The sequence below is a fragment of the Peromyscus maniculatus genome, chromosome 12 (assembly GCF_049852395.1).
Source record: "Peromyscus maniculatus bairdii isolate BWxNUB_F1_BW_parent chromosome 12, HU_Pman_BW_mat_3.1, whole genome shotgun sequence".
NCBI lineage: Eukaryota > Metazoa > Chordata > Mammalia > Rodentia > Cricetidae > Peromyscus > Peromyscus maniculatus.
This window is the reverse complement of record NC_134863.1, coordinates 74739341-74763463: the sequence shown is the minus strand read 5'-3', so window position 1 is coordinate 74763463 and position 24123 is coordinate 74739341. Positions and strand designations below refer to the sequence as shown.

Here is a 24123-nt window from a genome sequence, read left to right as displayed (position 1 = left end):
AAAGGTGTGCACCACCACCACCACCACCACCACCACCAGGCTAATGTTTCTTATTTTAGAGAAAGCAATAAGAGAACATGTGATTTAAAAAAAAAAAAAAGATAATACTTTGTACTTTCAATATTGAAACTTTGATAGGAAACCAAAAACTTCATATAATTTATACCATACAATTGACATTATTTTTAGGAGCCGAATTGAAAATGCCTTATTTTGAAATTCTTGAACATACAGTATAAATTGTGGGACTACAGTGGTTTTTAAAATATGTACCCAAAACACATCTACCATAATGTTTAGTGTTTGTTAAAGCTCAGTGTTAATTCTACACTGAGAAAGAAATCATTTAGGTGGAACAAAAAGCTCTTTAAGGTCAGTGTGATTCTTATTAAATAGTTTTGTGTGAATTTTCTTGTTGAAAAGCACACAAGAAAAAGTAATGTGGTCATATTAGGTCCAGCATATCCTTTTAATCAGAAATTTCCTGCATCACATTGTGTTGTTTTATCATTTATTGATTCTTCAATATGACATTAACTAAGCTCTAAATTTACAAGTTATTTCTATGAACATCTGTACCCAACTCATTATCTTCCAAGCCTAATGGATGGACAGTCTGCAGACTAAACTATGTAATTGTATATATAGGAACTATAATTATAGAGGTAACAAATAACAACATAAAAGGAAAAGCATTAAGAAATTACCATGACAAATATACACATTAGTTTTCAAGGATCATTGTTGGCATCACCTATGTCAATTTCCATTAATCGAGGTTATTAGAGAATCAACACTCTAAAGTCAGGAAGCTTTGTTGTTTAGAAACTATGATAAGAATTTCATTGGCCACTTTATTGACTGATGAGTTGATACATTCCTGTCATCATAATCTTGTTCACCCAAAGCCAACTACATTACAGTGTCCAGAGCACGGACTTGGGAAGAAGGGTTGTATTTCTACCAGCTTGGAGTCTATTGGGGAAAAAGGCCAATTTAGACCTTCAGAAGCGTTTTGGAATTGAGAGTGTGAAAATGAACATGTCTATGTGCTAAAAACTGGTTGACTGATTGAGACACGAGCAGAATAATTTTTCCTTAAACTGTGACTTCACAACTTCAACCGCTCTCCTTTTGCTTTGTAGAGAATTGCCTTGCTCAGTGTGGCAAAGACTGCAGATCTTACTGCTGTGATGGAAGTACACCCTACTGCTGCTCCTACTATGCCTACATTGGGAACATTCTCTCGTGAGTAGCGCTTGAACAGTGCTCTTCTTCCTTTAGTCAAGTTACTCTTTCAAGTAACACTGAGTTACAAGGACAGACAAGAGAGTGAAGGGTGGTGCAGAAGATGGTGGCCCCTACCTGTAATTCTAGCACTAGGGAGGCTGAGCCAGAGGGATTGCCATAGGTTTGAAGCCAGTCAGGGTAACATAATTAGTTCCAGTCCGGTCTCAGCTACTGCATGAGATTTCAATACACACACACACACACACACACACACACACACGCACACGCACACGCACACGCACACGATTGATTTAAAATCTTTACTAGAGATTTAATCATGCATTAACACCTCATGTATCATATTAGTTGACAGATGTATAAATTAATAAAAATTACCTCTATTAGAAGAGAGTTTTAAAGGGATCATTTCATTGTTTCTTGTGTGTATTATAGTAATGCCTTAAGTAATCATGTTATTGATAACACTTTCATGATATGCTTTTGTCTCCTCTGTTGGGATGTATAAGCTAACATTTGTTGTTTAATTATGATCAGCGTATTTTACCAACCATGCCTTGAATTGTCTAATACATGCACTAGTTAAGGAAAAGGAGAGGTTGTGGATAAAGAAAACAACTGCAGTAAGAAATCTGTTATTTACATAATGTATATAAGACAACTCAGAGAAATAAATTTGGAACCTAAATGAAGGTAGGCATGAGTTATATATACCTTACACACACATAAAGTACAGATGGTCTTAAGTGTGACCCGTATGGGATTAAAAACATATTTTAGTGCTGCTTCTGAGCAGAGGACAATGGAGGTGAAGCCTGCCTTCGGGTTGAAAGGCCAGAAAATTATTTCCTAAGTGTGGGCTTGCAGTTCCTCTGCCTGTCAAGCTGACAAGTGAAAAACCAAGAGCTGGTAGAAATGGTCTCCCTGCAGTGAGCATCTCCTGGGGGTCCCTCTCAGCTGTGAGCAGTGGTCCAGGCTCTACCCCGTGCTACTTTCCTTTTCCATGTGCACACGGGTGGAGTGGGAGGAACTCTTCCATTCTCATGTAGTTCTGCTTAACTCTGCCTTTAGAAGGCTCAAGAGGAAACAGGGAGTGTTGGGCTAGTTCCCACAGGCCCAGCTGCTCTGAGAACATGTCCATTGAGATGCTCCACAACAAAATCCTCCCCTTTCCTTGAAAGGGAGACATGTCACAGAAACTTTCTAGAATCCATGTTAGCCCTGATATTAGAGTTCTGTTTGACTATAGACCTCACTCCGAAAATATTTGGGGATGTTCTTGGAGACTATTAGCTATCAAAGAAATGCCAGGATAAAATTTAAAATATGAAAGATTTGGTAATTTTAAGTGGAAACCAAATATTCAATAAAATATAAACTAAGTAAAATTTCTGAATTTTTCCTTATGGAAAATTCATTAGGAAAGCAATTAATTGTCTATCAGCATAATTTTTTTTACAGAAATGGGGTAACTCAAATATTAATCTATAATGATTTTTATGATTATAGATCACTTCATAGACCATAGATAACACAAAGCTTCTGATAAACAATTTGCAATGATTTGCAGTGATTTCTGAATGCCAGGTAGATGTGTGAGTGGAACCAGTGATGGGTATGAATGAGTAAGTCTGGGATTCTTTGGTTCGGAGGCCCTGAGGCTTCCATCTGTGCACTCACTGCATCCCAGTGTTCACTGTGCCCAGTTTCTCAACCACACTCCCTCTCAGAGGGAGATAAATATTATGGACTTAACTATTAACCAGAATATCTTAAAAATTGTAATTTGAAGATATGCTTTCTGTGGCTTAGATTCAAAAAATGAAATTTACACCTTTTTGATTAACACATTTATCTGGGTTATTAGAGTCATGTGATTGTTATGTGCACAGGAGAAAAAGGAATTGTGTTTTAGAAGGGAAAAATAAACACAGATGGCATTATATTTCAGGCAGTTAAAACTGAACTTTCTGTCAAAAATAGAAACTTCTGAGTAAATCTCTTGCTAAACAATTCTTAGGGAAAAAAAATAACTTTAAAGTGTTTTTCCCACTGGATGAAGGAGGATACATTTTCAGGATTTCCACTGATTGTTTTACATTTGAAAAGAGCTCTCAACTCCACCCAAGCTTTTTTTTTTTTTTCTGTTATGCTGTAGTGGGGAAATGGGGGGTGGGGAGATCAGTTTTCAGAATGCTCACAAGAGTTCTTTCGTGAACATGTTTGCCAACATTTCTGGTTTGGAATTCAAAAACTATGCTTCCTCTTTCTCCAGCATCTGGGCATATATACTGTTAAATAGTTTGAACCATCTTAACAGAAAGTTAAACTTTCATATTATCGGAAAAGTAGCAAAAAAGAAAACAATTGAGATAATAGAATATTGTCTTGAATAATTTTATAAATTGGTTTTAACTTCATAGCTTATTTTCAAAATAAAGATGTTGGTTTAGTTTTAAGTAAACTTTAAAAGAAGTGAGGGAGAGCTCAGAAGATAACAGGGCCTTCTGTAATTTCTGTAAACAGGTTAAATAAGGTCTTTGGGGCCTTCTTCCTGGGGCCTCCCTCTGTTACTGTAGCAATCACAGCTGAGGAGAGAGAGATGTGTTGCTTTTTTAAAACTTGTGTGTGTGTGTGTGTGTGTGTGTGTGTGTGTGTGTGTGTGTGTGTGTGTGACAGTGAGAGAGTGTGTGTTTACAGTGAGATGTTTAGAGAAAGCTTCATAAATGGCGTTTGATAAGAGTTTTGAAGGAAGGGTACATGTTTACACAAATGAACAGTGAATGAAGGGAAATTCCTTCCAGACAGAGAGACTCCTGCACACACAGCCAAAGATAGAAGCAAGGAAATGCTCTCTTGGCCAAACTCATCTTGTTCAAAGTAGCTGGAGGGGAAAGTTAAGCTTGGACTCAAAGACAGAAAACCGTGGGTCCGATAAAAGGTGAATTGTTGTTAATAGACTCTTATTGGCTATGCCTCCTCAAATTAAAATGAAATAATTCTACATTCCATGGTAAAAGTAGACACCCGGCTTTATGTAGTGTGGACACAATCTTAGATACCACTCAGAATGTAGAGTGCAAAATAATCTCCATTTTCCTCAAATGGAGATAAATACAAGAGTATTCCATAGATGAAAAATCAGAATGTACACTCTGCGACTGGGGATTATGTGGGACACTTTGGGTAGACTCCACGACCTGATAGTTTTTCCTATATTTAAGAGATTTTTGATAATATGAACAGCCACTTGGAGTTTAGAAGCCTCTCTATGCTAAAGAGAAAAAAAAAATGAGAATTTGGGTTCATTTGAAAAATAAGGAATTTCCCATCAGATTTATTCATACACATCATTCAGCAACTCCCCTACAGAGAAGGCAAGACAGACACCCAATGGGTAGGAATGGAAGACAGACACTCCATGGATAGGAATGGAGATGCTGCACTGACTGGCACTCCCTAGAAGGGAGTCCAGGGCAAAGCTGTGGTTTGCAGAGTGCTCTTTAGAAATGGAAGAATCCAAGGGAACACAGGGTCTTACTTAGTCGCTATTTATTGCTTTCTACCGTGGCAAACTAAAAAATAAAATTTTCTTACTGAAAATAAAGACACTCTGTCACATCAGAAAAAAATAATTGTACGATCTTAAATGTGAGCCAGATCGGCTGAGAGTGTCAGCCAAAACATCCGACGTAGGGCTTAAATCTCTAACTCAAAAATAGGATTTTGCTTTTCCAGTCCTCCGCTGTAAAATGTAGACCAGTCCAAACACATCATCTAATAGAAAAAAAAAAAAAAGTCCCACAGAAAGAACTAATATTGGAGATCCTGGTGGGATTTGGTTTCTTTTCTTCTCAATGAAATGTGAAAGATATATTACCCACAATTTCACAAAAACAGCTAATAAATATCACTACTGTGATTTTTAGGGCCATGCCACGCATGAAAGCAAAAGGGAGCTAAAAGATAAAGGTTTTACATTTTCAAGTGACATTTGTGGTTCTGTGATCATTAAGTAGTTGAGGATGCTAATTAAACTCAGGAGACTTTTGCATCAGTAAAGAACAGCATTTAAACTGAAATGAAATTGCTTTCATTTCAGCAATGAGAGAAATAACTGAAAAGTAAGCACCGAGCAAAAAGTTGCTGGGTATTCTAGTTTGTTTTCTATTACTGTGATAAACCCCACAAGCAGAAGCACCTTCAGGGAGGAAAGAGTTGATCTGGCTTACACAGTCCATCATAGAGGGAAGTGAAGACGGGAACCTGGAGGCAGGTACTGAAACAGGGACCATAATGGAATGGCTTTGCTCACCATGGCTTGCTCAGCCTGCTTTCTTGTACAACCCAAGAACACCAGTCCAGAAGTGGCACCATTCCCATTGGCCTTCCCAGATCAACCTCTAATCTATGAAATGCTCTACAGATGTGTCCATGGGTCACTCTGTTGGAGGCAATTCTTCAGTTAAAGTTCCCTTTTTCTAGGTGACTCTACCTTTTGTTGAGTTGATTAAAAAAAAATACTAACAAACAGGGAAAGTCTCATTTTTGTTTTAATAATAGCACCATGATGAAAAACAGCAACAAACAAACGATGTTAAAATAAAGATGAACCTGATTGAAATATATAACAATAATTTCTGTTTTATCAAAGAAGAAAGTAGATGTCTCCCAAAAGACAAGATTATGTATTGGGGATTATTGTATTAACAGGAAATATGAATTTTAATAAATGAAACTTTTCAGTCAAATTTATTATCTACTCTAGTTGCTTTGTATATGAAGTCCACTGATCATAAATATAATTTGCTTTAAGAAAAAAATAAGTCAAGTTTCTAGGACATAGTCTCAACAAATTATTTGTGCAAATGCACTCCCAACTATTCAGAGGCCCACACCATGCTCCGGGATGAAGCCAGCAATCAAACACTGGTCTGCTCATGTGTTACTTAGGAGCTGGTGGGTAGCAAGAGCTCTAAGCTGACTGCCTAGCCTGCTGTGGGAGGGAGAGCTGAAAGACTGACAGGACCGAAGAGCAGGCTTCACACTGACCTAAGGATGCCCTGAAGGCTTCCTGAAGAGTTATTCTAAAACTGAACTCAAGGGCTGGGCATGTTGCACAGTGGCTAGGGAGCTTGACTAACATGCACAAGGCCCTCACTTGGATCTCCAGCACTGCCTAACCCAAGTGGGGTGGTACATACCTGTAACGCCAGCATTTGGGAGGTGGAGACAGAGGGGTCAGGAGTTCAAAGTCATCTTCAGCTATGAAGAGTTCAGAGATACCCTGGCTTCAGGAGACTCTGTTGTAAGTAAATAAATCTCAAAAGTAATAGGAATTGTTAAAAAAAAAATATATTCCACATTATTAAAACACTTAGAAAACTAAGGATAGAGGGGAAATTTTGGTTAATAGATTATCTTCATAATGTCAAATTATATTGTATTAATTCCCATGCTTAGTGGTATGAAATTGGATGCCTTCCTTTAAAGCCAGCAGAGAAACCTGCCGGTCACTGTGGCTACTCAGCATTGTACCGAATATCTTAATCATTATGATCCACAGATGGTATAAAGAAGGTAAAATAATTGAAAAGGCAAAAACTATTGCCATTTATGAAGACTTTTTTAAACTAAGAAGAAAATTTCACAATCTGTATACCAAAATTAGTGGACTGTTTATGCCAGCCACACATACTAGGAATCCTCACTGTATGTAAATAAACACCCCAAACAAATACCCTGGGGCCATAAGAGAGATGAGTTATAACTCAACAGTAGAGTACTTGTCTTGTGTGCAGAATATCCAGGCTTCCATCTCATCATTCATCTGCTTCCAACAAAAGACTTGAAGTAAATAGCAAGCAACTCCATATCTGCTTGACATTTATGGAGCAATACAAACACATAAAAGTTCAATAGTATTATTTACTTTTGTGTCACTGTGACCAAAACACCTGATTGCATGGCCCACTATGCTTGGGCAAAATCTCATGAGTAGAAGAGTGTGTGTGTGTGTGTGTGTGTGTGTGTGTGTGTGTGTGTGTGTGTGTGACAAAGAATCTTCCTCACTGCTCGTTGGCAGGAAGCAGAGAGGAGACAGGCAGGGTCAAGGATAATATACCTTCAAGGACCTGTTCCTAGTGGCAACTTTCCTCCAGTTAGGTCCCACCTCAAATTCCCAGAAAGTGCCAAAATAGCACCACCAACTGGGTACCTAGGCTCTAACATGCATGCCTATGAGGACACTTCATATCCAGACCACACATCAGGATCAGAGGGGAAGAGAGGTTGGCATCCTTCTGTGGGTGGGATAGTGTAGTGATGTCAATAATACTCGACTTTTCCAGTTCTTCCAGGACTCTCTGTCAATTCCATGTCATTTCAGTTAAAATCCTCAGAGCTGCTTTTTATCGAGTTTGGGAGACTGGGGCTAGGACTTATATGTGATAAAGATCTTAGAAAACTGGAAATGGTTGTAATAAAAGGAAGGCAAACAGACATTCCCTATAGGCATGATAGATATGAACATTTATCATACCACTATGATCCCGGTTACTCAGGGGCTCAAAGCAGAATGGGCTTGAGCCCAAGGCTAGCCAGGGAAGCATAGTGAGATCCTATCTCCAAAGCAAAAACAGTGCCTGTGAGATATCTCAGGGGGTCAATGTGCTGGCTGAGCAAGGCTGAGTCTGATCCCTACAACCCACAGTGGAAAAAGAAAACCAACTCTAAGGAGTTGTCCTTTGATCTCCACACAAGCTCCACAGCACTCACGGCTGTGATGACACACATTACACATACACACACACATAATAATAATAATAAATAATAGTAATGATAACAATACATTAAAAATAAAAATAAACATTAAAAAATAAATTGTGCATTTTTAGATCATGGATAAATTGAAAGAATGTCGGGCTTAGAAATTTGCTGGCCTCAATTTGATAACCTTGAAAGAAACAGCCCTGGCAGCCACAGGGAAGAGTGAGACTGGAAAGGAACTAGCCCCATGGACAGACATCAGAGAAGAAGAGTTCATAGCTATATGTCTAAACAGCCATTCTTCCCAGGCTAACGACACAAATGCAGGCATTTACAGGCTTTTCAAATGGGCAGACAGCAATTGTCTAATCTATATCTTCAAAAGCTGTAAGAAAGGATTTTAGTGTTTGCCCTGTGAAGAAACAATACAGGTTTGAGACTATGATAGGTTGAACATGATTTAAGTGGCATATGATGCATGTGTATAATGTTCATTATATATGCGTCCTATAAGTTAAAGATAAACTTAATTTATTGTGAAAATCATATGAATTTGAACAGCACTTCAAATTCTGGATTTTGCTCTTAAGCTTGCAATAAGGAATCCCTCACTAACTCGTGACAGTGATAGCCGCAGCTAGTACAACTCCATTGTCCTTCAGGTGGGCTGCAGTCAGTCCACCATCACCCAGGAGCACGCGATGCCGCACAAGGCGCTGTCCCAGCATTTCTTGGATCTTATGTGTTAGTCATTTCTGTTAGTGTAGCACAAACCTGGATACCCCTAACTTAGTAAGAGAAAGGGCTTATCATGATCTATACTTTCAGGTTTCTATTCAAAAGAGTTACTTTCAAATCTTGTAGTTTTGAGTCCGAGGCAACACAGTATATAGTGCGCAGAGTATGTAGTCAAGAAGGCCTGTTACCTCTGCTCCATCATGGTACCCAGGAAGGAAAGAAGGAGATGGAGGACAGGGTGCGGGGGTGGGGGTGAGGGAGGCTGGGTCACAGTATTGCCTCCAAGGGCACATTCCCAACTTCCATTTATTGAATCGTACCGCTGAAAAGTCTCAAATATCCAATTGCATCAAACTGAGGAAGAAGCTTTTAACACATGGGCTTTGGGAATACTCCAGACCCAAGCTATAATATTGTGTTTTCACATTTCACCATGACTTCAAAGTGCTCATCTCCCTGTGTGTGAGACAGTCACTCCTTGCTTCTTTTTTTTTTTTTTTTTTGGTAAGGGAGTAGGGCTTTGTCTAAGATAATAGATAATTGTAGCTAACTCTAGATTAATTAAGTATACAAAGCTGACTTAAAGTTAGCTCGGCTGAATTTGAGTGTTCTATAGGACATAGGCATTCAACTTTCCATTGCGTTAATAGGAGTGAATGAAAAGGATCCATCGCCGTCATTAGGAGGACCTCAGCACTGTACACGGAGAGGTTCCCTTTCTTGAGCTCAATATCTGGATTAAAAGCTCTCTTCTCTGCTACTGTACCATTGCTCCTTCTCAACCCTATTATCCATCAGTTCCTAAGGTCACTGTTTGCCCTTCTGTCCTCCAGGACTGCAAGAGTAAGAAGTTAGTATACCAACCCGTCATCAAATCTCTTGGTGCTAGAGGACCAATAACATGTCATTTTAATGCTAGTCAATTCTCCAGTGAAGCATAACACCTTGAGAGTGTGTGGGCATTGAATTATTAATATGCATCATCTGGATAAGTATTTATTTAGAAAACTCAAATCACAATTTGAATATGTTATTGGCTTCTGAGACTATCTTTCCATGGAATACAAATTAGGTATCATCACAGCAAAGGGTCTGAGAGTCACTCATCACTTCCTAATCACACTGTTTATGACAAATTAGAATTAGATGAGAGGGACTGGAGTTGAAATGCTGATTTGATTATAATGTTTTAACGTCTGTCGTGGTGAGTGTGCTCCGTCAATGAGGCAAAGTGATCCACCAGCCACAGACTGTTATGGCAACGGCTCCTATGTATCTTTACTCACGTCCATAATTTGGGGAGATAAAGTGTTTTAGTGAGAAGGGAAAAATTACATACACTGAGTGATTTTTTCTTTGCTCCATTGTATCTGAAGAATTCTGGTAGACAGCTGTAGCCCAGAAAACAGCCCAGCTGTTTTCCAACTGCTGAATGTTAGAAAGAACACAATTCATAACTAATGAAAATTTCTGCAGGCAAAGATAATCTCATAAAGTCTAATAGGATTCCATCTTGAAGTGCCACAGGGGGAAGTCTGGGCTATTTAACCCATAGAATATCTGCGACTCAAGACAAACTGAATTTGTGGTTTCTATATCACTGTAATGGAAAGGGGCAGAAGGAAGTAGACCTTACCCATAACAAGAGGAGCACCTCATGCTTTTGTGCACATCACACAAAATTACAGAAAACATCACAAATTACTTCAACCATATTTCTATATGCATTTGCACTGGCAAGAGGTCAGCAGAACAGTATCTCTCCATGCTACATTTTGCAAAAACCATCACTACCTGGGGTTGTGGAGTGCCAACTCTAAAATGTTAAAAATGCATTCTTCCCCCACAGACATCAAGAATAATACAAGATCAGCTTCCAAGATATTACACACAGAAGAATTTTATAGCTTACACATTTTGTTTTTTAAAATTTATTGATTAAAAAAAAATCTTAATTGTGCAAGTTCGTGAAGTCCAGTGTTGGACACCCACAGAAGACATAAAATGGTCAGCTCTAGCTTACCTTTATCCATTCACCTCCCACTTCATAACCTGTGCAATTACTAGTCTATTTAAAATATGATGTTTTTAGAGTCTCTACATACAAATATGGTGTTTTTGTTTCTATTTTATTTTGCTTAATGCTGCCTACTTCTATTTTTCTATAACATTATGTTCTTTCTGTTGCTGAATAGTGAATAATGAATATCATTATTCATTCATTCATTCATTCACCCATCCACCCTTCCATTCATTGATGGGAAACTAAACTGATTTCATTCATACCTTAGGTACATGATTAGAATAAACTTAAGCATGTGCTTTATATATAAACACTCTAAGGTTGTAATCTCAAAAAGTAATCCATTCTTACACTAACTGTAGAATACTCACCATTTGCAAGGTAAAACTGAACAGCAAACATTTTTGGAGGATGCTTGTACTTCATAATAACTATAACGAAGGGAAGTTATAGGAGAAAAATCATGAATATTTGGATTCAGTAAAAAAAAAATGTCTCCGGAATTTTCTTAGTTTTTATAACTTCATTGACCATCCTTTGAAAATGGTTAAAACGGGAATAATGGGAACAGTTTGTGTTTTTGTCATAAAGGGACTGGATGATTTATTTATACATAAAAATATTCAGCAAGGATTTGTGCATGTTTCTTGCCATTAGTGAACACCAGACTTTGGAAATACCTGGACTAAGAGGGAAAAGAGAACAAGTGAAGGGTAAAATGACTTCTCTGAGGTCGTTCAGAATGCTGGAGGCTGCACAGGGTGCCACTCCTGGTGAGGGCTTTCTCTGGCCCTCTAGACTACAGACATCTGCTAAAACCCCCTCCTGACACAGGAGCATCTCAGCTCCAGAGAGGACCCTAGACCTTCAGGGAAGTAATCCACCCTCTCCATCAAAAGTGATTATAATCTGCTGATTGGAAGGCAGCTCAGTAAGTGATGTATCCCTCTGTTCAGTGAAAGTCATGCCTCCTAAAGTACATGTCTGCCATGTTACCATAGGCTGACCAGGGATTTAGAATACAGAGTCAGAAGTAGGAACATGTCTCAATAAAGATACATAACTCTTATTTACAAAAATGAAGTAACATGTGCAATAGCAAAAGCCAAGAGGTAAATATTTGCTTCACAAGTAGATTTATTATAGAATTCTAATTAATTTTCTTTTCAAAATTTAATTCATAAGCTAGCTTTCTGGCATCTATTTTGAACATGTTGGGCCCTTCTCTATTGGTACATGAATAATTAATGTACGTAGCAGTGTTCTGGTGGCTGTACATTTCAGTAGTGTAATCATAGTGATCTATAGAACGAGTGTGCCTTTGCATGTAGCCATTTAGAATTGCCCTGATTAAGCTTTTCAAAGATTGTGCTAATTAACAGTTCTCTCAATAGAAGTCAGTGCTCATAAAACTTACAGGAGTGTTAAGGACAACAGCTTGCCTTGAAGATATGATAAATAATCCACGATCATAGGAGTCTCCTGACAGAAACCATTTCCAGTGGTAGCATATAAAAGCCAGATTGTATTCCAAATCAAAACCATTGATTATTCAAAGGGCCGAGGTTTATCAAATCTAAAACAATTTATTTTCATTCATCTTGTTGACTTTATACTGGCTTTATACAGTCAATGTATTATACATGTCATAAAGTATGTACAATGTTTATGGTATTTTATATTTATTCATTCATTCATTCATTTATCTATCTATCTATCATCTATCTATCTATCTATCTATCTATCTGTCTGTCTGTCTATCTATCTGTCTATCTATCTATCTATCATCGACTCCTTAACTTTTACTGAAAGTCTTGGTTGTGATTCTGGGAAAGATGGAGGAAACACACTCTGCCCCATGCCAACACTGAAAGCAGCTCTCAATCCTGGACAATGTGTGTGCAGCAGCTACCTCAGGGCTATGGATACTTGGCAGATCCAAGCCAAATTCAAACTTCTTCATAATGAGTTAAGCTTTTGCCAGGTTTCTTCCTCTATTCAACCTACTATGACCCAAACACAGCGCTGACATATAGGTGGACCTCAGTACCATACAGAGCTACAAGAGGAGCTCTCTAGCTCCAGCTGGACAAGCAAAGTCTCTTTGTGCTCACACACTGTGGAGGCGGGCATGGCATTCTGTAAAGGTTTTCTTTTCTCTAGTCACTTATACCCCATACCCTGGGTGATCCTTCAAACACTGAAGCAGCAGCAGGTACATTACCAACAATAAGACCCAGCAGGACCCACAACCATGAAAATTGCACTGCAGACCTGACTTTCTGGTCAGAATGATGTAGAACCAGAAGGGTAGGATACATCTCCAATCTTCATGGAGAAAGTCTCACTCTCTCCCCCATTCATGCTCTCTCCCCCTTCTTCCTTCCCTCCCTCTCTCCCTTTCAACCTATATATGGGCGCATTGTGGATATGTTCAAAGATTTGGGGGTGGGGGAAGCACATCTTTCCGCAAGAGATCCAAAAGGGGTTATCTCAGGGAAGCAGAAAATACAATGGAGATAATGAAGATGGAAAAACTCAATAAGGGGTCCCTATAATTATATATGAACTCCTGAACAAATGTCTACTCACCTCACATAGGGAATTAACAACTGACCAAAGTAAAGGTACTTCCTAAGTTGAACTTAGTGAACCAGTGAGTTTATTAGGGTTACTTACAGGAGTATGTGCTGTGAGATATTCTGTATGCTCTGAATGTGTTGCTCTGATTGGTTAATAAATAAAGTGCTGATTGGCCAGTAGCCAGGCAGGAAGTATAGACAGGACAAAAAGAGAGGAGAATGCTGGGAAGAGGAAGGCTGAGGAGGAGACGCTGCCAGCTGCCGCCATGAGAAGCAGATGTAAAGATACCGGTAAGCCACAAGCCATGTGGCAACTTATAGATTAATAGTAATGGAGTAATTTAAGATATAAGAACTAGATAGCAAGAAGCTTGCCATGGCCATACAGTTTATAAGTAATATAAGCGCCCGAGTGATTATTTTATAAGTGGGCTGCAGGACTGTGGGGACTTGGCAGGATCCGGAGAGAAACTCTCCAGTTACAAGTATGGGTGAGGGGTTACCTATGGGAGCAAAAATGACTCAAAAGCAGTTGCATCACTGAAATGCTTCTGTAGCATGGGTTCATGAGGGAGAAGGAGGGGGCCTAGAAAAATCTTGTTAGTTTCAGGAATTTCCTGAAACTTCTGAGTTGCTTACTCCCTGAGTTTTAAGGACCCTCATCTCAGAATATGCTGAGTCTTAAAGAGATTCCCTGCAGCACAGAATATCCCAACTTGGAGGAAATTGCTATACAACTGCCAATCATAGAAGTGGTGTTGCTGGAGGGCTTCTCTCCAGGTTCCACCAAGCCCCGCAGTCCCACAATCCACTTATAAAATAATCACTTAAACGTTAAGCCCTTCCCTACTCTTTCCTGTTCCTCTCTATCATATCCTGGATCCAACAAAATCTCTTTGGCTAATTCTGGTCAGCTAGTCCTTGACTTTGTCCCTGATTCAAGGATAATTTTATTTACAGTCTCTGAGTGTCACAGTGTGATCAAACATCTCACATTTCTTCTTTGTAATATAAAAGGAAAGGTTTTAACTCTAACACAGTAAAACTATACACAACAAGAACAATTATCAAGTAATAATTACATTTACAATGGCTATTCCATTTGTATTTGGCGAATTTGGAGAAATTACCCCTATTGTATATCCTATCTTGATGAGTCCAAGGTTTTATACCTAAACCACTTTCTCTCATGGCTTGTATTACCATTCTAAAAATACCTTTTTAGATCTTAAAACATTTTCTTAGATACACAACTTAAACTTTTATATCTCTCAACCTTATAAACTTTACTGTTATGGGAAGCCTGTCACCAGTCAGCTAACCAATTTAAAAGAGTGTTTTGATCCAAGAGGTAGAGTTTTCATTGGGAATGGACATAATTGAAAGATAAGGTGGGTCCAAGGGATGCATGGGCCTTTTTGGAATGAGGAATGAGCAGCAACAGCAGGGGAGCGGCTGGTGATTTGGTTCAGATTCCCTATTCTGTCTTATGATAATTGTACATGAATTTTACAGATAATAAACAGTAATCATTTGACTTCCTTTATCACTTTACATCTCTTTTTTTTTTGTTTCTTTCCTGAATTTGGTAACAAGAAAAACTATACCTATAATTATCTAGTCTTTAACCTCATCAGAGAACCAAGAAGAATAAAATATTATCTGAATAAATATGTGCAGAGCAAGTAACTTTCAAAAACTATAGAAATGGCAGAGATATCTGGCTGCCTGGACAGTCACCCAAAGTTCCTCTGCACCGTTGTGTGGTGATATTTCAGTTGTGCTCTAAAAAATAAAGCTTGCCTGAAAATCTGGAGGAGCTAGCCACTAATTAACCATAGAGGACTGGAAGTCTGTACAGACAGCCAGAGAGTGATAGAGCTGGGAAAGAGAGGAAGTGATAAAGTGGGGCTGAGAGAGGAGCTCACTCTCTTTCGGTGGAGGATTTCATAGGGAAAGAAATAGTGGCTTGCTGCTCTGCCTCCCTGATCTTTCAACTTTTACCCCAATATCTGGCTCTGGGCTTTTTATTAATAAGACTGTTTAGCAATTTGTGTTACATCTGGTGCCCCACATTGGGTGTCATGTTGTTTGGGTGTTTTGCTCTTTTGGGGGAACCTGCCACCCTCCCCAAATAAATCACACATGGAGGCATATTCTTAATTATGAATGCCTGTCCTCAGCTTACCTTAGGTTCTAGCCAGCTTTCCATAACTTAAATTATCCTGACTACCTTTTACCCCTGGTCTTTTCCTTTCCTCTAACTTCTGTAAATCTTACTCTTACTCTGTGGTTTGCTGTGTAACTGGGTGGCTGGCCTCTGGAGTCCTCCCCTTCTCTGGCTCCTTCTAGATCTTAGATCCCTCCTCCCAGTTTTCTCCTTCTATATACACTCTCTGCCTGCCAGCTCGGCCTATCCTTTCTCCTGCCTTGCTATTGGCCAGTTCTTTATTAGACCATCAGGTATTTTACACAGGCACAGTAACACAGCTTCACAGAGTTAAACAAATGCAACATAAACAAAAGTAACACACCTTAAAATAATACTCCACTACAATGTTGGGGCATCCATCATTGGCCTACAGGGCTAGAATATCTGACAAGCTTTTCTATGAAGCAGGAATTTTGAAGAACTGTCCTACCTTTTCTTGGCAAAGATTAGCAGCATACTTCTTTTGTGTCCTGCTTTTCCAATTTGGACAGTATATTGTCAACATTCAAGGCAGGGACAGTTTCTTGCCCATTCGCTAACTTTGCCACAAATGAAAGCAAACTCCATATTGAGGTTCTTTGATACCCATCATCTTCTCTGAAGTAGATTAGTACTGCTAGGAGCGGAAGTATCTCACTGTTATGAAAAGCCTTATGCTATTAAAACATCTTAAATGCCATATTCTGTAGATCTCTGAAGTATTTGAAGACATCTATCTATCTTAAATATATCTATTTGACCTTAAAACTATATAACATGACTACAAGTTTGTGTGTTATAGATGACTACTAACCTACATTTCTTAATTATCCTAAATAATTTATAATAATAGTTTTCAAGGACTAGAACTTTAAATTACATTTTTAAATGAGCTGCATAGGTACAATACCTTAAACAAGAGTACAAACTTTAGATAGATAGATAGATAGATAGATAGATAGATAGATAGATAGATAGATAGATAGATGATAGATTGATATATAGATAAATATATATGTATATATAGTATGTTCTAACAAAAATATCCTTATATTTGTATCAATAAACAGAAATCCATACCAATGTAAAATATTTGAGATTAATAGTTGCTTTTTAGTTTAAAAGTTGATTCAAGAATCTACCCTTCTATCCTATCATTCCTATCTGTCCCCTCTTATATCCTTTCAGAAAGAGGTCCCTGAATCTAACGTCCTTTGCTTAGTTTCCTCCCTGAACATGACCAATAATAACTTGCAACCAACTCCCCTAATTGATGATAAGCATCTATAATCCACTGAACAACCAAAAACCACTCATCACACCTCTTGGGAATGTGGGCATTGTGTTCTTAAAATTATTTCCTGTTGTCTGATGGCAAGGGCATCTTTAGTAGACTATGAGAAAATTGAGATAATTGTCAAGTCCTGGAAAAGCTGGCTGTGGGCAAGTCTTGGTATGATAGGAAAGTGCAGGGCTTATCTGAAGTCCTGGCTGGAGCAGTCTATGAGGTTAGGCTGTCTTAGCTAACCACTTTGAGGTTGTCTACAGCCATACCACTCTGAACATGCCCAATCTCTTCTGATCTTGCATGCTAAGCAGGGTCATGCCTGGTTAGTACTTGGAGGGGGGAACCACCTGTGACTACTGGGTACTGTAGGGGGACAGACCGGAGAAGCCCACACGGTAGGAGTCAGGGTGTAGGGGCCACATGAATGATAGTGATGGCTGTGAGGGGTGACTCAGGCAGCTGCTGAGTTGGCTGCTTCAGAAGACACATTGTGATCTTGTGCCCCATGTTGGGCACCAGATGAAGAGTTTATCTAAATTGTTCTATTACTAATAAAAACTTGGGAGTTAGATATTGGGGTAAATATATTCTTGATAGATCAAGAAAGCATTGGAGGAATGACTAGCTAACCCTCTCTCTCCATGCTTCCCTGATCCAAAGGGCCTGAGACTCTTTCTAAGCCCCTCCCTACTCTTTCCTGGGTCCTCCATAATCTCTATTCCAGTCAGGTAGTTGTTAACTCTGCCCCCAGATTCAAAGTTAACTTTACTAGCAGGCTTGGAATGTCATAGTGTGATCAAATATCCCACATCACCTCTATTTTTCATCAGAAATCATGGAAGACAGAAATGTGATACTCTTTTTTTAAGTTCTGGAAAAGCAGAACTATCTTTCTACAGTTCTGTATCCAGTCAAAATATCCCTCAGCAAAGAAAGCCATTTTGAGGTTAAGAAAAACTAAGATTGCATTAGTAAGAAAACCTATGACAGCATTCGGCCAGTGGATCTGATCTAAAAAGATTACTAAGAAATAAAGCAGATGGTGCCAGAAAGAAAGCTGGAATACAGGAAAGAAAATCAGATTAAGAAAATCTGGTCTGGAGCTGGTAAATATTAGCCTGCTTTTTGCCTCCCTGTGGTCTCTAAATTGCAGTTGATAGTCACATAGAAAAGCATAATGTGCTATAATGCATTTACAACGGGCACGGTCACATTGCTGGCACAATATCTAATGTAACTAAGGGCAAAGGGAGAGAGTTGATGACAGGGTTTCCTGTGACAGTGATACCCAATTCGTTCAAAGTGCAGATAAGTCTGCCTTCTATTGTCCCCTTGAGCACCCACTAGAAAGCAACAGTTTTATTAATCTATAGTATAATATATTGAAATCCACAACCCATAGATTAAAATGGAATGCCGCCGATAATGAACAATGTTCACTGTCAACTTGATTTAAAAGCATCTAACAGTACACCTCTGAGTAAGTCTGTTTCCGCAGAGGTATTACCGAGAGGGGGGCTGTGCCCTGAATTTGGTCAGGTCTAACCTTATGGCAGGGGTCCTGGACTGAAAAAGAGGAAAGTAGAATAAAGGAGCTGATAATGCCATTCATCTCTCTTTATCTCTCCCTGTTTCTGGACTTCAAATGCAATGTGATTATCTACCTCATTTCCTTCTTGCCCCTATACCTCCCCCACTATGATGAACTGTGCTCTCAAGCCATGAGCCAAAATAGACTCTTAAGTTATTTTAGTTAGTTATTTTGTCACGGCAGTGAAAGGAAGTAACTAATACACTAATACATGTTTATATAACCAAAAATGAAGGAATAAAAAAGGAATCAAATGAATGAAGAGATAGATGGAAGAGACAATGTGAATTATAAAATTGTAGGCTTAAATCTAAAAATACCAATAACTACATTAATAGTCTAAACATACCAAATAAAAGACAACAAATGACTTTAAAAATGCAAAATACTACTCACATCTGTGCTTTCTATATGACTCATCTGAAGTACAATGATTTAAATTTGTTAAAAATCAAGAGGATTGGGAATGATACCCCATGGAACCAGGAACTGAAAGAAAGTGGGTGGTGTGACTTCATTATTTTATGCAAAGTCACATTCAGAGCAGAGAATATTGTCAAAGATAAAGTAGGATACTGCATAATGGTGCAGAGGCCAATTACTCAAGGACATGTAGTCAGCCTAAGGGCATATGCAGCTACCAATAAAGAACAAAAGTTCATGAAACAGAAACTGGAAAAGCTGGGATGAGCAAAAGACAAGTCCATACTTAGGCTGGACCTTCCCTCTCAGAACAAAGAATTACTCGAGTGGAAAACCAGTAAGACTTAGAAGACTTGACCTACACTGTGGAACTAATTGAAATGTGCAGAACACTCCAGTCAACAGATGCCAGTATATTCTACAAATGCTTTTGTCAAGCCTGTGTTAAGATAGACACTTAAAATTGGAATGGATGAAGTGTACAATCTGTCAATAACATAATTATACTAGAAATCAGGAAACAGAAAGATAAGAGGAAACTTAATGAAGGAAATACTTGAAAAATCAGCCTACCTGCAAAAAATAACACATGGCCAAGAAACCCTAAGGCCAATTTAAAAAATAAGGCTTTATACTGAACATAAAAATTAAGGAATGGTGCTTACACAGTGTCTGAAAAGAAATAGCTGGCATTAAAGCTTATATTAGGAAACAAACTCTTTGAATATACAATCTGCTTCTGTCTTTGGAAGTCAGGGAAAAACAAAGAAAAAAAAACACAAAGCAAAAATCAATAAGCATGAAAACAAAACAACAGTGGGAAAAGTAATGCAGCCAAAAGCTTATCCTTTGAAAATATCAATAGAATTGACAAGCTTCAAGGAACACTGGGAAAATGAGGGGAGGACATAAGTTACCAGTGTCAGGAAAGAGTAAAATATCTAAAGCATCTTTCATACTATTTTAGTCCTGCAGTTATGATTAATAACCATAAAATGGAGAAATATTAAGCTACAAAATGAATTTAAATCAAGGGATACACATATCAATTCTTCCTCATTCTTAAAAATTTTCTATTCATTCAGTCAATAAATATCATTTAATACCTTTCTCTGGAGTTTTCAAGCAATTTGTAATACCAATTCTTTCAGCGTTTCTCCTTACCATTTGCATATTTATACATATGCCAGCTGAGATATCACTACTGGATTATAAACTATCTCTTTTGTTCACTACATAAGCCAGTCCTGTAACAGTTTAGAGTGTGATAAAAGGCCATCCATCCACTTAGTAGACATTCACAGAACAGTTCTTCACTTGTAAGATCCAAAGGGAAAGAGCTGTGGAGACCAGCAAAGCCAGACCCCTTCCTGGCAGTACAATATCTATTAAATGGTCAAATTCGTTTACTCCCCAACACTCCATTTCATCTTACTTCGTAGGAGATCATGATATGAACTTGAAAAATCTTGTAAAGTCTAAACAATGGCAGTGCCTGACTCCATAGCTGTGTTGGAGTGGATGCACAGCTGTTAGGTGCTGTCACCCATGACATATTTTTATTGAAAAGTATAGACTTATACCTAGCAAGGGTGGTTCCCCAACTGTGTTCAACCAAGATCTTCGAAGATGCGTCACTGAGATGTTAGTAGGAAACCATAAAGTTTATGTTCATGTTTGTCTTCTCACTATAATATATCTGCATATATATATATAAGATATATTACATATATTATATATATTATATATTATATTATATATATTATAGTGAGAAGATATATGCAGATATATCATAATCATATATCATCTGCATATATCTTCTCACTATAATATATCTGTCTTCTCACAGATATATATATATATCTGTTATAATGAACATATATAATACTACAATATATGCATATCAGTCACACATGAAAATATCTAGAAGATAATTGTATATAAAAGTGTTCCATGTATATGATGAATGAATATAAAAGTTTGGAGAAAATGATTCACCAATGGACTCTGGGTAAGATATACCAAGATGTATTATAGTGAGTACCACCATGCTTTGTGGTAGAATGTTATTTTAAGTTGCGCTACATTTGTTTATGTTCTGGAACATTTGTATGATGATGCAAAGATGTGTTACATTCTTTTATGCTGCATTTGTTTAACTCTGTGGAGCTGTATTACTGTGCCTGTCTAAGACACCTAATGGTCTAATAAGGAGTTGAATGGCCAATAGTGAGGCAGAAGAAATGATAAGCAGTGTTGATAGACAGAGAGAATAAGTAAAAAGAGAAATCTTGGAGGAGAAGAAAGAGCAAGAAAACAAGGAGAGGAGGACTTCAGGGGCAAGCCACCTAATCAGCCACTGAGTAAGAGTGAAAGTAGAATTACAGAATTAAGAAGAGGAAAAAAGCCCAGAGGCAAAAGAAAAGCTGGCAAGAAACAAGCCAAGCTGAAGCCAGACACTTACAATTAAGAATAAGCCTGCATGTGCGATTTATTTGGGAGCTGGGTGTGGGCCCCCCAAAAGAGCCAAAAGAGCAAAGAGTATGAAGAGTAAAAAAAAAAAACAACCAACAAATACTCCTGGCTAAAATTTTTGGTTATTATATGATTCATTACAACATAAGACCCATATGTCCTATGTTGGTGTAAATCTACTTATGAGAAATATCCAACAACAGTTGTTTATATTTGACCAAAATGTCACTCTTGGGAGTTGCTAAAATGTGTGGCTACCATATGGTCTATTAACAAATCATCCTATGTTAGCATAAGGGGACAAGTAGATGGAACTTTGACATTTGTCAGGTAGATAAAAAGGAGTACATGGACCCATTTCATTAGCCCACAAGTCATAATACCTTAAAATTTTCAAAAGAGAACAAATACTGAGCTATCCACTGCCCTCCAAGGGCACTGAGTCTCCCAGGTGCATTATTGTGGGAGAAATGTTTAATGAAAAATATCATGATTCCTTTTTTTAGTAAAAGAACAAATCTAAAGCAGAAGGGCACAGTTTTGACACTGGATTTTATAAGCAGCAAATGAAAAACTTCACGTTTTGAAAATCATCTTCCAAGGGCAAAAGAACAGCATAGCTATGGTGAAGTTCATGGGGGCCTACATGTGATTATTTAAATCTCTCTACTATATCATTTTGTGTTGTTACTTTTGTTTTTCAAGACAGAGTTTCCCTGTGTAGCTTTGACTATCCTGGAACTTTCCTTGTAGACCAGGCTGGCCTTGACCTCAGAGATTCCCTTGCCTCTGCCTCTGCCTCTGCCTCTGTTGTGCTGTGATTAAAGGCATGTGCCACCACATCCAGCCCTCCCTATTACATCTTCCATTTCAATTGAATGCTATGCCGGTGGATTATAAATAATACTAAGATAGCTTATATCTCTGCCATTCCACTACAGTTCAAAATCTGAACACTTCCTATCATTTTCTATATGGGTAAGTACCTCAGTTAGTAACTGAGATCTTTGAGGGAAGTGGCTCACTCTGTACATCCACAGTTCACTGGAAACCCCATGCAGCAATAGTTGAAATATCAGCTTCACATGCTTCATGGAAAGGGAGCCCATAGGTAACATGGAATGAAAGTAAGGACATGGGAAACAGAAACATAAGGATGTTGATAATTAAATTCCATGATGAAAATGAGTAAAAATGGCTTTAGTAAGTTTATTAAGAGAAAATAATGTTTCATGAAATGTCTCAGTGCTATTTGGGAATGAAGATGTCAATATCCAAATCAAGACATTGACAAGCTTTCCAAACTATGTTCATACATGTTTAAAAATTCATTAAATTAAACAAAAAGAATTTATCTTGATTTTTTTTCTTATAGCCTAAATATTTAAGAGAAGAAAAGGAGGTTCGCAAATCTGTGCATTTCTGGATGGAGGAAAAAAATAGTTCTCAAGGGAAAGAAACTTATCCTGGAATGATTTTTCCAAAGCCAGTAAAATCTGTTCTGCTTTTCAGATTATGCCATTTGGCAATCCAACCCCCAGGTGTCTCAAATAATCAGTGGTTTGATTTAAAGACCTAGAAAACCATGCAAATTATTTTTTTCCTGCACGGCATCATTTACTTCAAATAATGTTTTCAAGCTAGTTTTCACATATAAGGAAAAGACATTTTATCAAATGTATCCATTTCTTAAATTGCACACAGCTTCTTAAGTGTTTTTGCATTCATAAACAACAGTCTTCATTATGTCTATTCAGCAAAAAATAAATCAGAGATTTTTACAGTACTTAAGTTAGTTTAAAGTATAAGTGCCCAATAGCTGATATGCATGAACCTGTACTGGGAGTGTCTTCTACAAATGCATTTTCCCAGGACTTAATCTAGACATTCAGATACAGTAGGTGAAATGCGAGTTTAGCAAATCTGTTCCCACCACCTCTTCTCATAGGAAAATCCTAGAACAAATTGTCCTTGGAACATGCCAGTCTAAACAAACTATACCAAAAATCATTTCATTTGGGGTCCTATTAATCCACTTAGTTATCAAATATGATACCTAATTAAACAGTCATTTCATAAGCCATAACTTCTTTACAATTAAGTAGACTGACCCTGAGGAGTTATCTGAAATTACTATGGCAACTATATTGAAGAGTATTGAAAGTGAAATACGAAAATTCATTTCTGTTTGGTTAAAGTAATTGAATAGAGTAAGGAGAGCAGCGAGTTCTCAGAAGCTCCAAAAAAGCCAAATTTATAAAGCGTTGCCTTTACTAAACTGAGGGTCATAAGATGGTGATGTCATCTCCCCCACTGGTTCTCACAGGATTAAATGAGTCCAGAACAGGAGCTGGTGCTCAGCCATTATTAACTACCACATGGTCTTTCTCCCCGAGTGCTTCGAGCATATCCACTAATACATGATGGGTGTTACAGTTTGAATCTACGACGTCTCCTGCAGGCTTACGCTTTGAATGATCAGTCCCTTGGCTTGTGGCACTAATGTGAAGGTCGTAGAGTCTTCAGGAGATAGAGCTTGGCTGGCAGGAGTGGGTTACCTGGGGTGAGTCTTGAAGGATAGGCTCGTTTCTGTTTCTGACCCGTTTTCTTTTTTTTCCTGCCTGCCATGATATAAGGAGTAGGTGCTTCGTGCTCTTGTAGCCACAGACAGAGCCTCTCCCACCACCATGTCTTCCCTGCCTTGATAGATTAAACCCTGTCTGCCAAAATAAATTTTTCATTGTTTGAGATGTTGCACAATCTGGTCATGGTGACAAGGAAGCAATACATCTACGG

At 38.1% G+C, this 24123-nt stretch overlaps 1 protein-coding gene across 1 annotated transcript in view; it reads left to right on the top strand.

Annotated features, from left to right (window-relative positions):
* The window catches only part of Cyyr1 (cysteine and tyrosine rich 1), a 94956-nt gene that overhangs the window by 3280 nt on the left and 67553 nt on the right, over positions 1-24123 (top strand). The window contains exon 2 of the mRNA XM_006987943.4: positions 1146-1248. Within this exon, the coding sequence (XP_006988005.1) occupies positions 1146-1248 (103 nt within the window). The remainder of the gene's footprint in view (positions 1-1145; positions 1249-24123) is intronic.